At 32.9% G+C, this 17,814-nt stretch overlaps 1 protein-coding gene across 1 annotated transcript in view; it reads right to left on the bottom strand.

Annotated features, from left to right (window-relative positions):
- Positions 1-1,438: 1,438 nt before the first annotated feature.
- Positions 1,439-17,814, bottom strand: part of PCLO (piccolo presynaptic cytomatrix protein) — a gene marked incomplete at both ends in the record, with an annotated part of 403,276 nt that continues 386,900 nt past the window's right edge. The window contains 3 exons of the mRNA XM_081287316.1: positions 1,439-1,579; positions 2,261-2,406; positions 2,862-2,996. Of these exons, the coding sequence (XP_081143442.1) occupies positions 1,439-1,579; positions 2,261-2,406; positions 2,862-2,996 (422 nt within the window). The remainder of the gene's footprint in view (positions 1,580-2,260; positions 2,407-2,861; positions 2,997-17,814) is intronic.

The following is a 17,814-nucleotide window of genomic DNA, read 5'->3' as shown; positions in this document are numbered from 1 at the left end:
ATTACCTACAATTAAAAAAACTGGGTAAAATTGAGTTTAAGTGACATTTTCAAAGTGACATGTACAAAGTCAGTAACAGAATCTAGACAGAAGCCAGGGTTCTAATCTCAGTTGAATGTGTTTTCTACAAATCCACATTACTTCCTTTGTCAATGTGGTGGGTTGATGGAGAAGAGGATGCTTCATTTTAATAACTTAAACCTTCGTTGTTTCATTGTATATTATTAAAATAGCTCAAAGTATGTTTTAATCTCAAATGTTGACTTTTTCACATTTTCCCCACATTGATGAACTTGATCACTATGATATTGTCACTAATAGAGGAAAAGAGAGTACTTGAGAGAACTTGAGTTTGATGTGAGAGTTATCATTGTACAATCGGTTAATGATTTTATGAAAAAAACATTATGGATAACAAGAAATTATACTAATTTAACTAATTAATGTACCAAATTAATATGATTTGTTTGCCAGAATTTTCTCTCCAACAATATGTTACTCAAGAAAAAGAAAAATGCAGGTTAATACATTTATATGCAATACCACAAAGAACTGATCATGCTTCCTAGGACATACCAATTTAATCGAGGCCCTTTGTTATGTAGATGGAAATGCCTTGGCTTAATGATAAATTATGGAGATTTTGATATTTTCAACCAGAGTTCCAATATTTTGTGGGTCAACTTTCTTCTTTATTAACAATTCATGGTTTTATTTCTAGATAAATGTAATTTCATGTCTACCTAGTATTATCTTCACTCTATATATTTCAAATTCTATTGAAACAAATGTGCTTTAACCATAAGGATTCCAAAACTGGTCTTGTATATCCCTGTAACATTTACACAGGGAAAACCTGTAGATATGGCCTAAAAGCCATGATTTCTATATCTCCTGTTCCATCTTCCCTATGAACACAGCCACCTCATGTCCAGTCCTGTACACATATTATAGATGTATCTTATATCAGGATCTCAAAACAGCAAGTTGCCTGAGAATACTAAGAAGAAGGCTTTTTGACAACAGAGATTCATTATATCAGTTCTTTCAACCAAGGTTTCTTTGCATAAAGAATTGCGTCTGCGCTGCATTTGGAAGCCAAGTCAATCTTTGAGGCTGTCTTTAGTTACAGCTCACTCTGCTCAAAGATTTTTGCCTTAAGTATCCAAAATGTCTCTCATGGTTTATCTTCACAGTCATGGGAAATCCAAGGTCTCAGAGCTCTACTTTTGTGGGTTGGTTATCAACATGTAAACTTTCTCATGTGTCTTTTTCTGTGTCCCACAGCAATAAATTTACAAGGCTTTAACATATGCTTTTCATCTATTTTTCCCACTTCATTTTTGCCTCTGAAAATAGCTCAGTACAATAGTATCTAACTATAACGTTGATTTGAGGCTATGTAGATCCATTTTATACCCTGAGCAGACACTTTTCTTCAATGTGGTTGAGTAGGACTGACCAAAAGTTTGTGCCAGTTGACTATTCTTTTTCTAAGATCCACTTTGTCAAGCCAGATACAGGCTTCACCAATCAAGGTCTTTTTCATAAACTTCCCTCCATTGGAGAAAAGCAAAATCTATAAAAATAAATAGTCAAAATTACATACTTATCCAGGATCACCTGTAAAAGCATGACATTTATATTTAAAAAATGTGGAGTATGGTGATAGATGGAGAGGAATGACAAAGGAGCTTTGAAGTGGAGAAAAAATATGAGCAAAGATTGGAAGCTTAGCCTGATTTGAAAAGGTTCTGGAGTGACTGGAGTATTGAATGAGTGGAAAAGTATACAAGGAGCTATGACTAAATCAATACAACTGAAATTCACCTTGAAGGACTCTGAATGACTAAAGATAAATGGCAACCCAACTAGTGTTTTTAAATGATAACTCAGGTAAACAGTGTGATAAAATGAATTAAAGGAATAAAACATCAATGACAATTTGGCCATATAAACTACCAAAATAATGTGAATAACAAAGATGGGAGACAAATAGAATTAATGGCAGTAACATGGAAGTATGATGAATCAATGTAAAATTAGCAGAATGGCCAGAGTAGAAAAGAATTGGCAGATGACTGGATGAAGTGAGTGAACTATAAAAGTATAAATAGTTTTGGGGGAGATACTTCTAAGGATTTATCATTTTCTCAAGTGTCATATAGTATATGATAAGTAAATAAATATTTAAAAATCAAATAGAAAATAGATAAATAAAACATGAATGAAATTTTAAAAATAGTAACTACAGAGTTACCTGAAGAGAATGTCCAGCAGGACTTAGGCTGAATCTAAAAGTTTCATTAAATGAAGGCTCTCGGTCATGTCTACATACTCTTGTTTTTTTCTTGATCACCTTTTTTTGGGTAGAGATGTTCATGACATATATTTTCACATATAAATCTGAAAATAAGATTCCATCCCAGTAAGTTTCCATAAACCAGATAATTTTCTACTGAAAGAACTATAATTTAATGCTGAGAGTTCTACCTATATTTTACACAAAGGCAATAAATGGTGTACAATTTGTTTCAGACAACATAAAGTGATTAAAAACATACCAACTTCTTATCAACTTGGATTTGTTTTCTTGTTGATTAATAAGTATAATTGTCTAATTTTTGTGCTGAAGAATCTAACCAAAAACTAGGAAAAAATTGACGTATACAGCAGAATTTTTTTCATATCTATATATCTATATCTATCTATCTATCACTCTGTATATATATATATATTCTTTGATGTATATAAATGTGGTCAGTATACTGACTACATTTGAATTAGTGTTTCCTATAACATTTAAGACATATCCCAAATAAATTTCTAGATATATTTACCATTGTCATAAGATTACTTACCTGGTAAATGATCAGGAGACTTAAATTTGTAGGTAATATTTCTGCACTGGAGAATTTCAACTATCAATTGTTCACCATCTGTTTTCATTTCCTTTTTCAATGCAATTTTGATTTCTCCCATTACCTGTGTTTTAACTGAAAGAATTTAATAAAAAGTTGAGGAACAAATAGCGCCATTTATTAAATATTAGTTCAATGCATTAATTTATTGAATGCTTATCAAATGATAAACACCTTATTGAGTCCTATGGATATACAGATGAATAAAATACAGTCCAAACTCTTAAGGAGTAAATAGTCCAATCAAGATATGGATAAATTAGACAGCTACTTATAACAATGTATGTTTAATATAATGATGGGCTAGTAACAAAGGAGGTATGAGGACTGATAAGTAGATGTGTTATTCAGATGTAGATTTTTAAGAAAAAGAGTAACAGATGAGACTATAGGAAGAAAAACATACATAACAGAATTCTAATATAATTTATAGGAAATAATAATAAGTCATGGAAATTCAAGAAATTGCTTGCCAACAATTGCTTATTACCAGGCTGGCTGCAGAACATTCACTAACACAACTAAACATCATTGTACATTATTACTACTACTTCCTGTTTCCTTAGTAAAATAAATAGCTAGCAAGAATATGTAATAATATTGTCTAAAGCAGGAGATGATGAATGATGTAAATGGCAATCAATGCATTTCCTTCCAGTGTTCTATCTTGGGTCTTACATGCTGGAAGAAGCCATTCATACTAGGTCCAATCCTTTATTACTCCACTCATTATTCATTAATTCATATATTCATCCACAGACTCTTGTGACAACAAATATTTTATTTGCCATCCTACACTGTGCTGAGCATTCTACTACAGAGAAAGAACATAAGAAAATTTAAACCATAACCAATCACGTGCATGGTTATTGGTTTCATGACTTTTCCATCTCCTGGGAGACAAATACTAATCAGATTATTTCTATGATAAATGTATGATTAGAAAGAAACAAAAGGCTCTGAAGTACAAGAGCATGATTTCAAGAGAGTCTTAAACAAAGCAACACTTGCCTAGGATGTACTGCCTGAGCTGAAACCAGAATGAGAAAGAATTATCCAAGTGAAATCGATGATGAAGGACATTCTTATACAGAGGAGGAATGGTGTTTTCACAAATGGAAATATTATGTGGGAAATGAAGGCCCATGTGATACTAAAATATTTTTAACTGAGGTCATATCGTTGACTTGATTTTTACCTTTAGAACACAGAAATCTCTTGATGGTCTAAACACGACTGTCAATTATTTGTTCCCATGCATTTTGGTCAGGATTTATTTATACTCTTAAAAATTTGAAGATCTTCAGAGAACTTCATCTATGTGGATTATATCTGTTGACATTAGAAACCTTAAATTTCTAATTTTAAATAAAAATGTGAACATATTTAAAAATTAATTAATTCAGTTAAAATGAAAATAATGTATTTGTAAATGTTTTAGTGAAAATTAACAAATTTTCTAAAATAAAAAAATGTTATTTTTTTCACATTGCACAAATGCTTGACTGATAGAGAACAGATAGATTCTCATGCCTGTGTCTACATTAAGTCAAGAGCAATATGTTATTTTAGTAGGAGTATATCTGAAATCCAGTCTCAGATATTTAGTTGAAAGGGGGAAGGATATTTTACTGTGTTTATCAGAAAATTGTGGATATTTTTTCTTAGAAAACTAAAACTTTTACAAGAGGTAGTTTCCTAGGATGAGGGGCAATGAGGAATCTGAAGCCAAATTAATGAACTTTCTGAATATTATTTTAAAATCCATCATTTCATACTGCTCTTCGAACAGATCTGAATTTTTTATTTTGCTTTTGGTTTTGTGATCTTACACATACAAGGCAAGTGCTCTATCACTGAGTTTTATATCCCTAGCACTTCTTATTTTTTTTATTTTGAGACAGGGCCTTGCTAAGTTGCCCTGGCTGACCTGGAACTTGCCATTCTCCTCCCTCAGCCTTTGTGAGTAGCTGGGATTAGAGCGTGTGTCACCATGCCCAGTTGAACAGATCTTTTGACTTTGTCTAAGATGATAATAAATATGTCAGTCTAATTTACGAATTGAAAAAATATTGAGTTAAAAACTAGGAAAATTTGGTTCATATGCTACAAATCAATCAATTTTGTTTGTATTTCATGATATATTAGATGTATAGATCAAATTTTAGTTAGCATTTTTGTTTGGTTAATAAAGCAAAGCCTAATTTTATGCTATATATAAAAAACAAAATTCCAGTTTTGTTCTAGACGGTCAAAAATGCAGAGACTGGTCCATATGTCAGCCATATTCAGGTCAAAATGGAGTGAACAAGAATAAAAACTCTGTATAAAACCAAAAATCTAGAAATCATAATGAAGATACAATAATTATGAATGTCTATGCATCATTTATGTAATTTAAATAAACAAAACTATAAAATAAATGTATAGGAGATAGAAGAAGGAATAAAGAGAATAATAAGAGAAGACTTTAATGCATTATTGGTAGTAAAAGGCAGGCCAAGGGGACTAAAATAAGTAGACATAAAATTGAGGCACCAAAACTGATAAAGTAGAGCTAATGGATCTAAATCAAACACTATATCATGAAAATAGAAAATACAAAGTTTTCTCAATTGGCATGGAACATTCACAAAGATTGATAATACATTGTGTTAAAAAGATGACATCAATAAGTTCTATAAAACTAACTATTAAAAAATTCTTTGAACATACATTAAAAAACCCAATTCTTGGGTGAATGATGAAATGTTATGAGAAAATAGTAAGTTCTGCAGAATTAATGACGATTAAAACACTGCAGCACAATCTGTGAGTTAAAGTAATGATCAGATGAAAATCATTATACTCTAGTCTCACATAAAATAAGAATCAGAAGAAAATACATATACATTAATATTCTATCAATAAAAATTTTTAAAAAATAATTGATTTAAATTCCAACTACAAAATCTAGAAAAAGAACAACAAAGAAAAACAAAAGTATAAGAAAATAATAAATTTATATTCTAAAGTTAATGAAGTAAAGAGTATAAGACAGTATGTAAAACTAATAAATCAAAATTCTGACCCTTTGAAAAATAACAAAACAGAAAAAAATAGTTAAGGACATGCAGCCATTTTATATATGGTAGCATTCTTTTTTCAATGATTTTGGTGTAAAACATTGAACTTCATGAATATACTCTAATACTAATTGGCCAACATTCTGTTTGCACATTCTTTTTTTTTTTTAAATGGGAGATCTTTCCATATTCATATATATATGTATATATATACATATGCGTATATATGTGTGTGTGTGTGTATATATATATATATATATTTTTTTTTTTTTTTTTTTGTGGTGCTGAGGATCGAACCCAGTGCCTCACGCATGCCAGGCGAGCATGCTACCACTTGAGCGACATCCCAAGCCCATGTTTGCACATTCTTGACAGATAGGAAAGTACAAATACCATCTAATATATTTATTAGAACCTGCAGGTAAGAATCCAGTTCTGTGTACTAAATATTTTAAATAAAACTTAACAAGCTCATTCCAATGATCTGTTCTTTTCAAAAGGACCTTCACAGGAGAACAGTCTCCAAAATAAAAAAAGAAAAAATAGGACAGGTCTTAAAATCTCTTTCTAACATCTAGAGAAATTGGGGGAGGGGAGAAGAAAAGAACAAATTAAAAATGTAGGAAAGGGTTAAGCAGTAGCAACCAAAGAATAAGTTACAGCCTACTGCCAGAAGACCTAAAAACTGGTGTTTAAGAGCAGAAGGCTGATTCTAATACAGCCGAGCAGCATTCATGAACATATCATATGTCACAGGAGCTTCCCAGAAAAAGAGAAAGGGTTAACAAAATCCTGATAATTATCACTAAATCCTCTATTACCAAGAGGTAGATGAATAGTGAGCGCAGACTGTTGAGGAAGAGTCAAGCTTAACTGCTAAGAGGCCAGCAGTTTTGACACATCACAATGAAGTTACGAGAGGTTCAGTAGATTAAAACAAAACAAAACAAAACAAAACAAAAAAACAGACAGGGTTCCCTACAACTGGTGTTCCAAGATGAATCACAGGAGTGTGCAAATCTTAGCGTCTTTTTGTTAGGATTAAGATACTCCTGTGTTTACTCTGGTGAACATAGGCAAAAAAACATTCAACCAATCAAATCCCAAAAAGGAACAAAACCTAGTCAACTAGGTTTGTAAATACACCCATCAGGTAACTGTAACTCTTTGCTCTAAAGGAATATAAAAGTAGATAAGAATAACACTCATCTTTCAAACCACACGTGGAATAGAGGGAAAAAAGAGGATTCTATAGAAAGGGAGGGAGTCATGGAAGTATCCTTCCCCAAATTTGGACCCAATAGAACTTGTGGACAGAATTAATAACACTAATAAGCATGAGGTGTTTTTTTTTTTTTTTTTTTTTTTTTTTTTTTTTTTTTTTTTTGGAGAAATTCACTCTTTTTTAGGTCATAGTCTACTTGTATGCCTAAAATCCCAATACACCCACTGGTGAAATTTGTTGTTGTTTTCCATCTTCTCACTCAGGAAGAAAGGTGAATTAAAATCTTGCTAAAGTTCCCAAGTCATCACATTGCCAGTTTCTTTCTTGGGAGTTTAACTTCACATGCTTCACAGTGTGATACCTGTGAAATTTTTGATGAGTTGCTCTCGGGTCAAAGATTTTTCTGGCTTGTACTTCCATATTTCTCCTGAAGGAAGAGGTTGTGCTCACTGAAATTATCTGAAAGCTGTGGATGTGCTAATGGTGGTTCATCATATCTATCATATCTTCTATTTTATACAATCTGGAAGCCCCTGTCTTTTGAAGCAGATGCTTGGGTGGAGACTGAAACTTCTGTAACCATGTCTCCACATGGTGGGCAGCAGCTCATGATCTGTTTGACTTTGAACCCAAAAGCGTATCTCAAACCCAGAGGATGTGCGCTGATGTTTTAAAATAAAGAGCAAATGGTGGTTGAGAAATGCTCTCACCAACTTCCAGGTCTCTTGATATCCTGAACCCTGTGTTTCTTTGGTGGTATTAAAAGAATAGGAATTATAAGTTAAAAGAAAAGATTTTGAATGTTTTCACTATGTGTTTGTGTGTGTGTGTGTGTGTGCATGTGTGTATGTGCACGTGCATGCACACATACACACATATACACACACCATAAATATTTAAGGAGACAGAAATGTTTAACCTGATTTGAACACTCAAAACAGATACAAGTATCAATATATCACCTATACCACTTGGTACCCCAGAAACTTGTGTAATTTTTATGTGTCAATTTTTAGAAAATAATAAAAGTAATACTACTCTAGAGTAGATATTTATCCTGTAGGGTGGAACAAACCTAGAAATTAAGACTAGAAAGAGGGAGAAAAGGAATGAAGGGGGAGGAATATTTGAGAAATGAGATAGCAAAATAATGATGGGGATTATAAAGTTAAATACACAACCAATCTCATTTTTAAAGTATTAATAATTCAAAACATCAGGGGATGAAATTAAACAATACAAAAATGAGTATTACTGGGCTGGAGTTGTGGCTCAGTGGTAGAGCATTTGCCTAGCCCATGTGAGGCAATGGCCATTGTTCAATTCTCAGCATGACACAAAAATAAATAAAGGCATTGTGTTAAACAAATAAATATTACTGTCACAGAGGAAAGGCTTAAGATAATATAAAGAAAATATATAAAGAATAATAAGTTAGGAAACAATGATAGAAATATAGAACAGAAAGATCAGATTCAATATAAAGTCTCTCAGAAAATGTAAATTTGAAAGAATAGAAAGCAACATCTATTTTAAATTATAGAAGTCTTTCTCCAAAATAACAGAAAAGTAGATCTATGCATAGAAAGAGAACCCATATACTTGGAAATATTGATAAGTTGACATATTGACATAGCCAATATAATGCTATACTTCACAGATACAGAAAATATTCTTTAAAAATCCATGAGGAAAAGGGAACATTGATATATGAAATAAATATTTAAAAATATGTATGAGAGTATGAATACTAATAGACTAAATGACTATTTGAGAACATAACACAAGGAGTGACATAAAGAAGGAAGAAGGTGGAAAGGCAGAGAGGAAAACTTGAAGATGAAATTGAGGCAAACAATCAAATAATGGAAGAGGAAATTGGAAGAAATCAGAAGAGAACTGATCTACTTATGCTTTAATGTAGATAATCAATAGAATTTAAAATTGAAATATAGTATTAAAAATCACAAGCCCTCAATATTCAAATATTTAATTTGTTTCTTAAGTAATGAAAATTTTCTTGAACTAATATGGATAAAATATTTATTGAAATTAACTCATTCCTTCATTTTTACTTTGATTTATTCTTTGTTAAATTAAAAAATGATATAATCATTTTTTTTGGACAAAGAGCATACAAATTTAATTCCATTTTAACAAAATTGAGTCCTATTATCTCTTTTGCTAGATGAAATGTCCCAACTGATGTAATTGTCAGCTTGTCTTACTTTTTTGTTTTTCACAGCTTTGCGTTTTACACATTCTCATTACGATATGCAGCAATCTTCCCACTTTTTCCTCTTTTCCTTTGCTTCTCTTTTTTCTTTTCATGGTATTGGTGATGAAACCTAGATGCTAGAAAAATGTGAGGGACACCTCAGTCCCCACTTTTTTCTCCAGAAAAAGTTCACATGTATTTTTTTCTTTAGTAACTATGTGTATGTCTTATTTACATGCCTACATTTACAGGCATATTTCTATATCTATCATATCTATTTGGGGGAAATGTATTTTAAAATTAACAAAACAATCATCTTACAAAACAAATTAGTATAATTTCTGTTTTACAGATAAGAAAACAGTGGCTTAGATATTTAAAATAACTTGCTGTGCTGTTAAATGACTCAACTAGAACTTTAATCTTTATCTTCTCATTCTAAGTCCAGGGATTCATTCTCCCATGAACACCTTTCATTTTCTATGAAAGAGATCATTTAAAGATTGACTCGTTTGTGGGAATATTCATTTTGAAGGATTTTTTTTAAACAATATCAGAATGAAAGCATTTTTAGTCTATTTTTCTGCTTTATTTTAGCCATACTGGACCATATCCTGGACATTAGCAGAGAAGGTACAGCCAGCAACTGGCCACATTCTTTAGACCATGCAACAGTATTCCAGAAGTTATTGTCTGCAAGCAGACATTAGGTCAATAATGTAGTTAAATAAAACAAAAAACAACCAAAACAACTTTTTTTAAAAACAAAAAAATTTTGAAGTACTCAGTAATTTGAGATCCTATTTGTTTAAACATGTGAAGTGATTTACAAGAAGTGAATATTGATTGATATTTATTCTCATTACATTATTGGAATCTGTAACACCTGACATTGTGTAAATTGAGTTTGACTATCAGAATTCTCCTGCAGCCTCAAGCAACATTGTTCAGTGCAAGTACATCTTCCTTTTAGGTAAATTTCTCTTAAAGAGGCAATGCTAAATTAACTGAAAGTGAGTAAAATGTGGAAAAGAAAAGGAAGAATCATGCTCAATAAAAGGAAAGTCTGTGTAAGGAAACCGGTAGAGTGCAAATAAAATTCTCATCAACAGCTTTCTTTGCATTTGCAAATTTCTATTGCTATTTTTACTATATACCCATGAGCAGATCAGTGGAACTAGCTAATCAAGTCTAAATTGGTGTTATGTAAGTTGTATATTTAGCCCTGACAGTCTTCCACCTCATAATTGTCACCTAGCTCCCACTGCTCACTCCAAAACTAAGAAAAGTCTAATAAAGAATTAAGATATAGTTAAAAGGAAACAAATAAGCAATCTTGACTTTTAGCCCTATGAGAAGACAGGCAAGTCCACTAAATCTCTCTGGTTTGTGTTTCCTGCTATGTAAAGTGAAACTATATAATAAGATTATTTATCTCTTTTAGCTCTATAGAATAATATTTTCAACATTTTCTAAATAAAATAACATAGCTTAGTTCTGGCCCTCCAATAACTAAACATCTTCTGTAAATATTTTTTTTTCTGTTTGTTATGGAAATTGTTATTAATGTTCTAACACCTGTCAATAGACAAAGTAGGGTTGTATATTTCCTCATATATAGTTTTCTTTACCTCCCTTTAACTGTTTTTTACTCTATCAGTTTCATACATGTGAAGATTGTTTTCTTTTTAAAATGACAAGATTACCAAGTTAAACAGCACAATGCCTGAAATGGTCATTACTAATGAACAATAATTCTTATTTCTAAACATTATTTACAGGGTTTTTGTTAAGAATTATATTTACTTGAGAAAAATAATCAAATATACTTGTGAATATAATGTGATGTTTTGATATACATTTAGAATATGGAATTAGGAATTGAAGCTAATTAAATCTTTCACCTCCCATACTTATATTCTTTCAGCATTATTGATGCAATAAAAAAATCATTCTAAAACTAATTGATAATGTGTCTGTACCATTAGGTCAATTGCTTATATACTCAGAAAAAACAAAACAAGAAAAATCATGTCTTAAAGTATCTATATGTCAATATATTTAAAAGTCAATTTTCTATGAAAGAAAAGGAAAGGAAAAGAAGCCATTTTTCCACTTTGGTGAACTTGTCAGAGAGAGAAAATAAGCCCACTATAATTTATTCTATTCACCAGTCTTTCTCTATAATTTCCAAACAGGTGTATTAAAGCTTCCCTGAAGTCGAAAATAATTTCACTTTCCCTCTTCAAAAAGTTCAAAGGCCTTTAGACTGTGGAACTCAATAATTATCCATCTTTCCTTTATACCATATCCTCAAGTAGAAAGAAAAGTTGCTAGATTTTTAAAACAGGTCTGGCCATCTTATTTGTATTGAATTTCATCTCCTGATTTGATCATTTTGTTGAGGCTATGCTAAAGCACTGACATGTATTTTAATTCTCAGAAACATGTTTTCTGGACAAAATTTCTTAGCTATAAAGAATAATTTATATGTAAGGACAAAATAGAAAGAATGAAGGAACCACATTATTTATCCTACTTATGTTTGAAAGAGAGAAGCAAAATGGAACTAATTTGTTTAATTCAACAATGTATTAGATTTTATTCCAAATGCCTAATGGTGTAACTTCCTGGGGTTAGTTCTTGATAAATTACTTTGTTTGTACAAGGAAAATGACACTATGCAGCTATCTCCACTATCCAGCTCTCTTTCTACCTAGCTGGCTATGAGATGACTGTAAATGTTTGAGTACAACAGTTTTTACTAACATATACCATGAGTAAAGATTTAAAAAGCAAATACCTATGATAGGATTTGGATTTGTGGGAAGGTTGTACTAAAAAGATGAAGTATAATCAAGACAGGAAATAAATGCTTATCCATTTCTTTTCTAAACCATTAATTTATGAAAGGGTACTTTGTCTGTTGTGTTCAGGGAATTATGATTGACTTAAAGGACATTAGCATGTATTCAATTTGTTGAACAAGTATTGTATTCTTGGTACTGTATGTATAGTTCAAAGTCTTTATAGTATAAAGATAATAAAAGTACTGAAACCTACTTATTCCTTTTTAAGCCTACTATAAAAACACCTAACATATATTAGATGTTCAATGGTTGAATTTGTATAAATTCTCTCTCTCTCTCTCTCTCTCTCTCTCTCTCTCTCTTTTTGTACACAAGATTAAACCTAGGATTGCTTAACCACTGAGGCATATCCCCAGTCCTTTTTATTTTTTCTTTTGAGATAGGGTCTCAGTAAGTTGCTTAGGGCCTTGCTAGATTGCTGAGGCTGGTATGAAACTTGGGATCTTCCTGCCTTAGCCTACCAAACCATCGTGATTATAGGTGTGTGCCACTGTACCTGGCTTGAATTTGTATAATCTCTCTAATCTTTAAAGTACACCTATAAGGTGCTTTTTCCACCTAGATCCGAAGAAAGTGATCCCTCAGGTCTCAAAAGCCCAGGATTTCCCCGACTCAACTATGCTGAGGCTGGTGAGAGATATTTTGGAATGTTTTCCAAGTCAATATGGAGAAAAAAATGATTGTATGTCAGCCTATTAATTTCATTTTTATTTATGTAACATCAGATGCTCTATTAAAGCTATAGAGTGGTATTATATATTCATATCTTAGGGCTACATGGGGGATGAAGAAGGAGGCATTTATTATATTTTTATTAAAAAATATTTTTCCAAGGAAGAAGAGTTCTTGTAAACTTTCATTAAGACCTTTATTTGAAATAACCCAGATTCAAGGAGATACATCATAAAATAGAGCAAGCATTCTGATTTAAGAGTTCTGTGAAAATAGGACAAGTTTGTGCATTCTCTCTGTATGCTGTTACATAAAGGAAGCCATTCTCTATGAGATAAAGCCAGAAAGAACATAATTTTAGGAGGAAAAATAGAATTTTTTTCTGATTGAGCTCCTACAATGTTTTTGATTTTTTTTTGTCCTTTTGGTAGATGCTTTCTAGCGTTCATTTTACTGTGACTAAAAATAACCAGACTTCTTTGTAAACATTTTTAATTGAAAGCCTCCTATTATCTTCTCTGAGACATCAGATAATTTCATGAGAAGCCAAAACTGAAAACTTAAATGGACATTACCTTCAACATGCTTAAAGTTTTGAAACAACTCCCCAAAGCCTTAAGGAAACAAAGTCCAGGAGTGAGGTAGGAGAGCTAGTGCAATGACCAATATGCTAGTAAAATCCTTTTCCAGAGAAGAATAAAGCTTAAGACAAGAGTAGCTTCCTGTGTCCTCAAAGCCCTGGCTACAATGCTCGCTTCCTTCTATTGACCTTCTGTCTGAAAGCAGGAAAATCATCCTCCTAGGGAAGTAAAAGGTTCACATATATCCTGTTAATATGGAGAGATATCAGCGCCTTCATAATAGGTTTAGAAAATAAAACCAAATAATGGTATAATTCAGGGAAAGTAGAAGATCTTATGAGGAAAAATAGTCTGTCTCTGTAAGCGTGATGCTATGGTAGCTGCAGACAGACTTGGGCTTCTCCATGATGTGAATGGCCACCAGGCAGCCAGGTAAGCTCTGAGTGTACCTACCAATACTTCCTGAATAAGGGGTGAACAGATGGTAGGAGTCAAATATTTGCATTGGCCCATGGGATTATTTACATCACTTTTCTTTCTTTGTCCCTGGTTTAATTTGATATTCTTAACATCCAATAATTTTGAATTTCCTTGAATTTGTGGTTTTCTCCTTTCTACTAGATGCATCACAGAGGAATAGCTTACTGTTCTATAAAACCCTTCTCCAACTTTATTTTTTCCAGCTGCTAGTTCATCTCTTTTTTCTTAACTGTCACACTAGATAAGAGAGCAAACTGTAATTCTACCCCAACAATTTATTCTTAACCCTCATATACTAGACATTTTTTCACCTCTTGGGTTCCCCTCTTCATTTGTCTCCCTTTGCTTCACCCCAAGAAGATCCCCATGACCTTCACTGTCTGGTTCTCCTTACCTTCTAACTTCTGATGTAGATAAAGCTTTAACCAGCAGGAGCTCTGAGAATGGAAGGATAGGCTTCTATCCTCTATATTTCCTTCTCTCACCCAATCCAATCTGCCAGTTCATTGTATTACAAAGGCTTCTACTACTTTTCAGGGTCGCTTGTATACCACAGTGATAGCTTTCACTGGGTTCTGATCACAGCCTCTTCTCTTCCTGCTTCATTAGATAGAAGGATAACTATGGCGCTTTGTTGTAGTGGATTCCAGTCGTGCTTCACCTTCCCATTTGGTTCTCTAAACATGCCTCTCTTTGTAAATCTTTTCAACTACTTTTTTTTTTTTATTGTTGGTCGTTCAAAACATTACATAGTTCTTAGTATATCATATTTCACAGTTTGATTCAAGTGGGTTATGAACTCCCATTTTTACCCCATAATACAGATTACTGTATCACATCAGTTACACTTCCATTGATTTACATATTGCCATTCTAGTGACTGATGTATTCTGCTGTCTATCCTATTCTCTACTATCCCCCTTCCCCTCCCCTCCCCTCCCCTCCCCTCCCCTCCCCTCCCCTCCCCTCCCCTTTTCTCTCTCTACCCCCTCTACTGTAAATCATTTCTTCCACTTGTATTTGAATACTAGCACATTTTGTGACATTGAGTACTGCATAGGAAGTGAAATAAGGATCCAGGATCTCTTTCTCCTCATAGGGAGACAGTTTCCCAATTCTGTTTTTTGATAATCTATTTTTAAATTTATGGTATCACTTTTATTTCCATATATTCCTAAATCTATCTTTGATTTATATGCTGTGCTTTATATGCTATGGCATTGTTTCCTTTATCTTCATAAGTCCCAGTCAATTGTAAGTTGTCAGGGTCTTTTCTTTGCTCTTTACTGTTATAAAACCTCAGGTTGATGGGGTAGCCATCATCTTCTCCCTTGCTGACTGACATACCTGAAGTAAGAGAACTCTGCAAGTCCAATTGAGGTAGGACAGAAAAAAAATAAGAAAATAGGTAGAAAGAAGATATAAATGAAAGATGGGAAAATAGGATTTTAATTCAGAATATGATAGGCCATACTTTTCCTCTAAAAGCACAAATAAGCTCAATGATCTCTAAAATCATTTCTTTCTCTTCTTCTTATGCTGCTTTGCAGGATTACCTCTGTAGGTTCCTCAGCTGCCTGCCTGATATCTGTCTATGGTTCCCTAACTCAATTGGACTGGAATATAAACTACATGAGTCACTGCCCAGACTTCCTTAAGACCAAAAGAAAAAAGTGTTACTTTTAGATCCAAGCTACCAATGGACTTAAACAGATGATTTCTCTCTTTTTTTCTTTTTTCCTTGCCCCCAAACCCTCTTCTTCTTTAAAAATGAGTGTTTGTTCATTAAAGCACCAGATAAGATTTAGAAAATCAGTGTTTCTTCATAAAACACTGAAGATAGGAGATAGCCTTTGGTCAACTACCCCATTTCTCAGTCAGAAGGAATATAAGTGGCTTATCTGGAAGATGCATATGAAGAATTGGTCTCCCAGTGTCCTAAGCACTTCTTCATTTCATCAAACATGCAGTTAATCCAAGATAGCTTTTTGGAAAATCTGACCTTGATGTGATAATCAAGGAAGCTATTTCCATCAATCACCACATTCAGACCTGATACATTTAGAAGTTCATTTCTTAACTCTTTAAGCTTTTGATATGAACCTAACTTCTGAAGATGAGCTCTTATTCTGTCTTCCTTCACTCCCTTCTTTGAACAATCTATGTGCAATCTCATATTTCATGCTCCAGCTAAATCAGACTGTCCAGCTAAATCAGACTGTCCAGCTAAATCAGCTACTGTCAGCTAGAAGTCATTCTTAGTTTGTTGCTTTAACCAAAATCATACTAATTTTCATACTTTCTGTGCTTGACACTGGGGAAGTATGTCATTCAAATCTGAACCCAACCTTTAACAGACACAGTCCAAAAGGAAAGTGTCCTCCTCTCTGTCTGACCACTTATTTTGTTGCAATAAATACCCAACCTACTGGTACTCTCTAGCTGAAAGAATGATGGTTCCACCGCTGGTAGGGCAGCAGTTGCCATACTTCAGATTCTTTGCTTGACATCAGATCTCACCACGAACAGATGTTATTGCCATGAAGCAATCATCCTTCTTAGTCATGAGATAAAATGTCAGTTATAAACAAATTTCTATTTCAATTACCTGACTTTGTTCTATTATAAAATGTCTCCAAACTCTCTACCAGGTCTTTGTGTACTCATTATCTTACAATCATAAATTCTCAAGCACATCCAGATTATTTGAGATCTCAGGATATTCTTTTCATAAAGAACTAAGGACTTCTTTTTTTCTTTCTTTCCCTGAAGATCCTAAAATGGGGAATCCTTCTGGTCCAGAAATTTCTTCATGTGGACATCTTATTAGTAATAAGGAAGCTTGTACCACTGAAAGATGCAGATGGCATGAGATTTTAGGTTGGGCAGCATCTCCATAGTAGGGACACCTGACCACTGTGAGACCAGCAGTGTAGGGCAGACTTAAAAGATCCAGTAGAGACTTGCACAGCACCCTGAAGTCAGTCTTTCTTTCTTTCTTTCTTTCTTTCTTTCTTTCTTTCTTTCTTTCTTTCTTTCTTTCTTTCTTTCTTTCTTTCTTTCCTTTATTCTTTCTTTCTTTCTTTCTTTCTTTCTTTCTTTCTTTCTTTCTTTCTTTCTTTCATTCTTTCTTTCTTGAAACACAAGCACATGTGCACACACATACAACCTTAAAGTATGCAAATTACAAAATCATGGGTAATTTCATGTCTATCCCCGAGATGTTACCACTCCGGTACATAATAAATAATTGGTAAATAACTGGAATTATTTTAAGGCAGATAACTTAAGGAAAAGTAAATTAACTTTTTCTGTAACACAACTTGGCCCTGATATGGAGAATGAGGAAAAACAGCCAAGGAAAACGGGACCCTAAATATGTCAGCTTATTTTGTTCTATTAATGGGAAAGAAAATGTACAGGATCTGACTATAGATCTCCCTGCTATCTTTTCTAAGAGAACCAGTTATTCAAGTGTTGTTATCTTAGGCAATTATTCTAGAGCAAACTATTCCTACTCTATGATCTCTCTTTTATATTGTTTGCCAGCCATCTGTGACAGGCTCTGCTTAATAAGCACCTGTAACTTTCTTGTTCCCTACCTGTGGGGATCCAGTGAATGGAAATTGAAAACTATTAAAATCATTGTTCCTATTTTTATGTATGCTTGAATACATGTGTATTGCGTTTCTACATGTGTATTAATTATATGATGCCAAATTGGCTTATAGATAAATGAGGATTCATAGAGTTTTAAAAAAAAGAATCCAAATGCCTCTAAA

This window comes from Spermophilus citellus, assembly GCF_964194105.1.
Source record: "Spermophilus citellus genome assembly, chromosome: 3".
NCBI lineage: Eukaryota > Metazoa > Chordata > Mammalia > Rodentia > Sciuridae > Spermophilus > Spermophilus citellus.
This window is presented reverse-complemented; position numbering and strand designations above follow the sequence as displayed.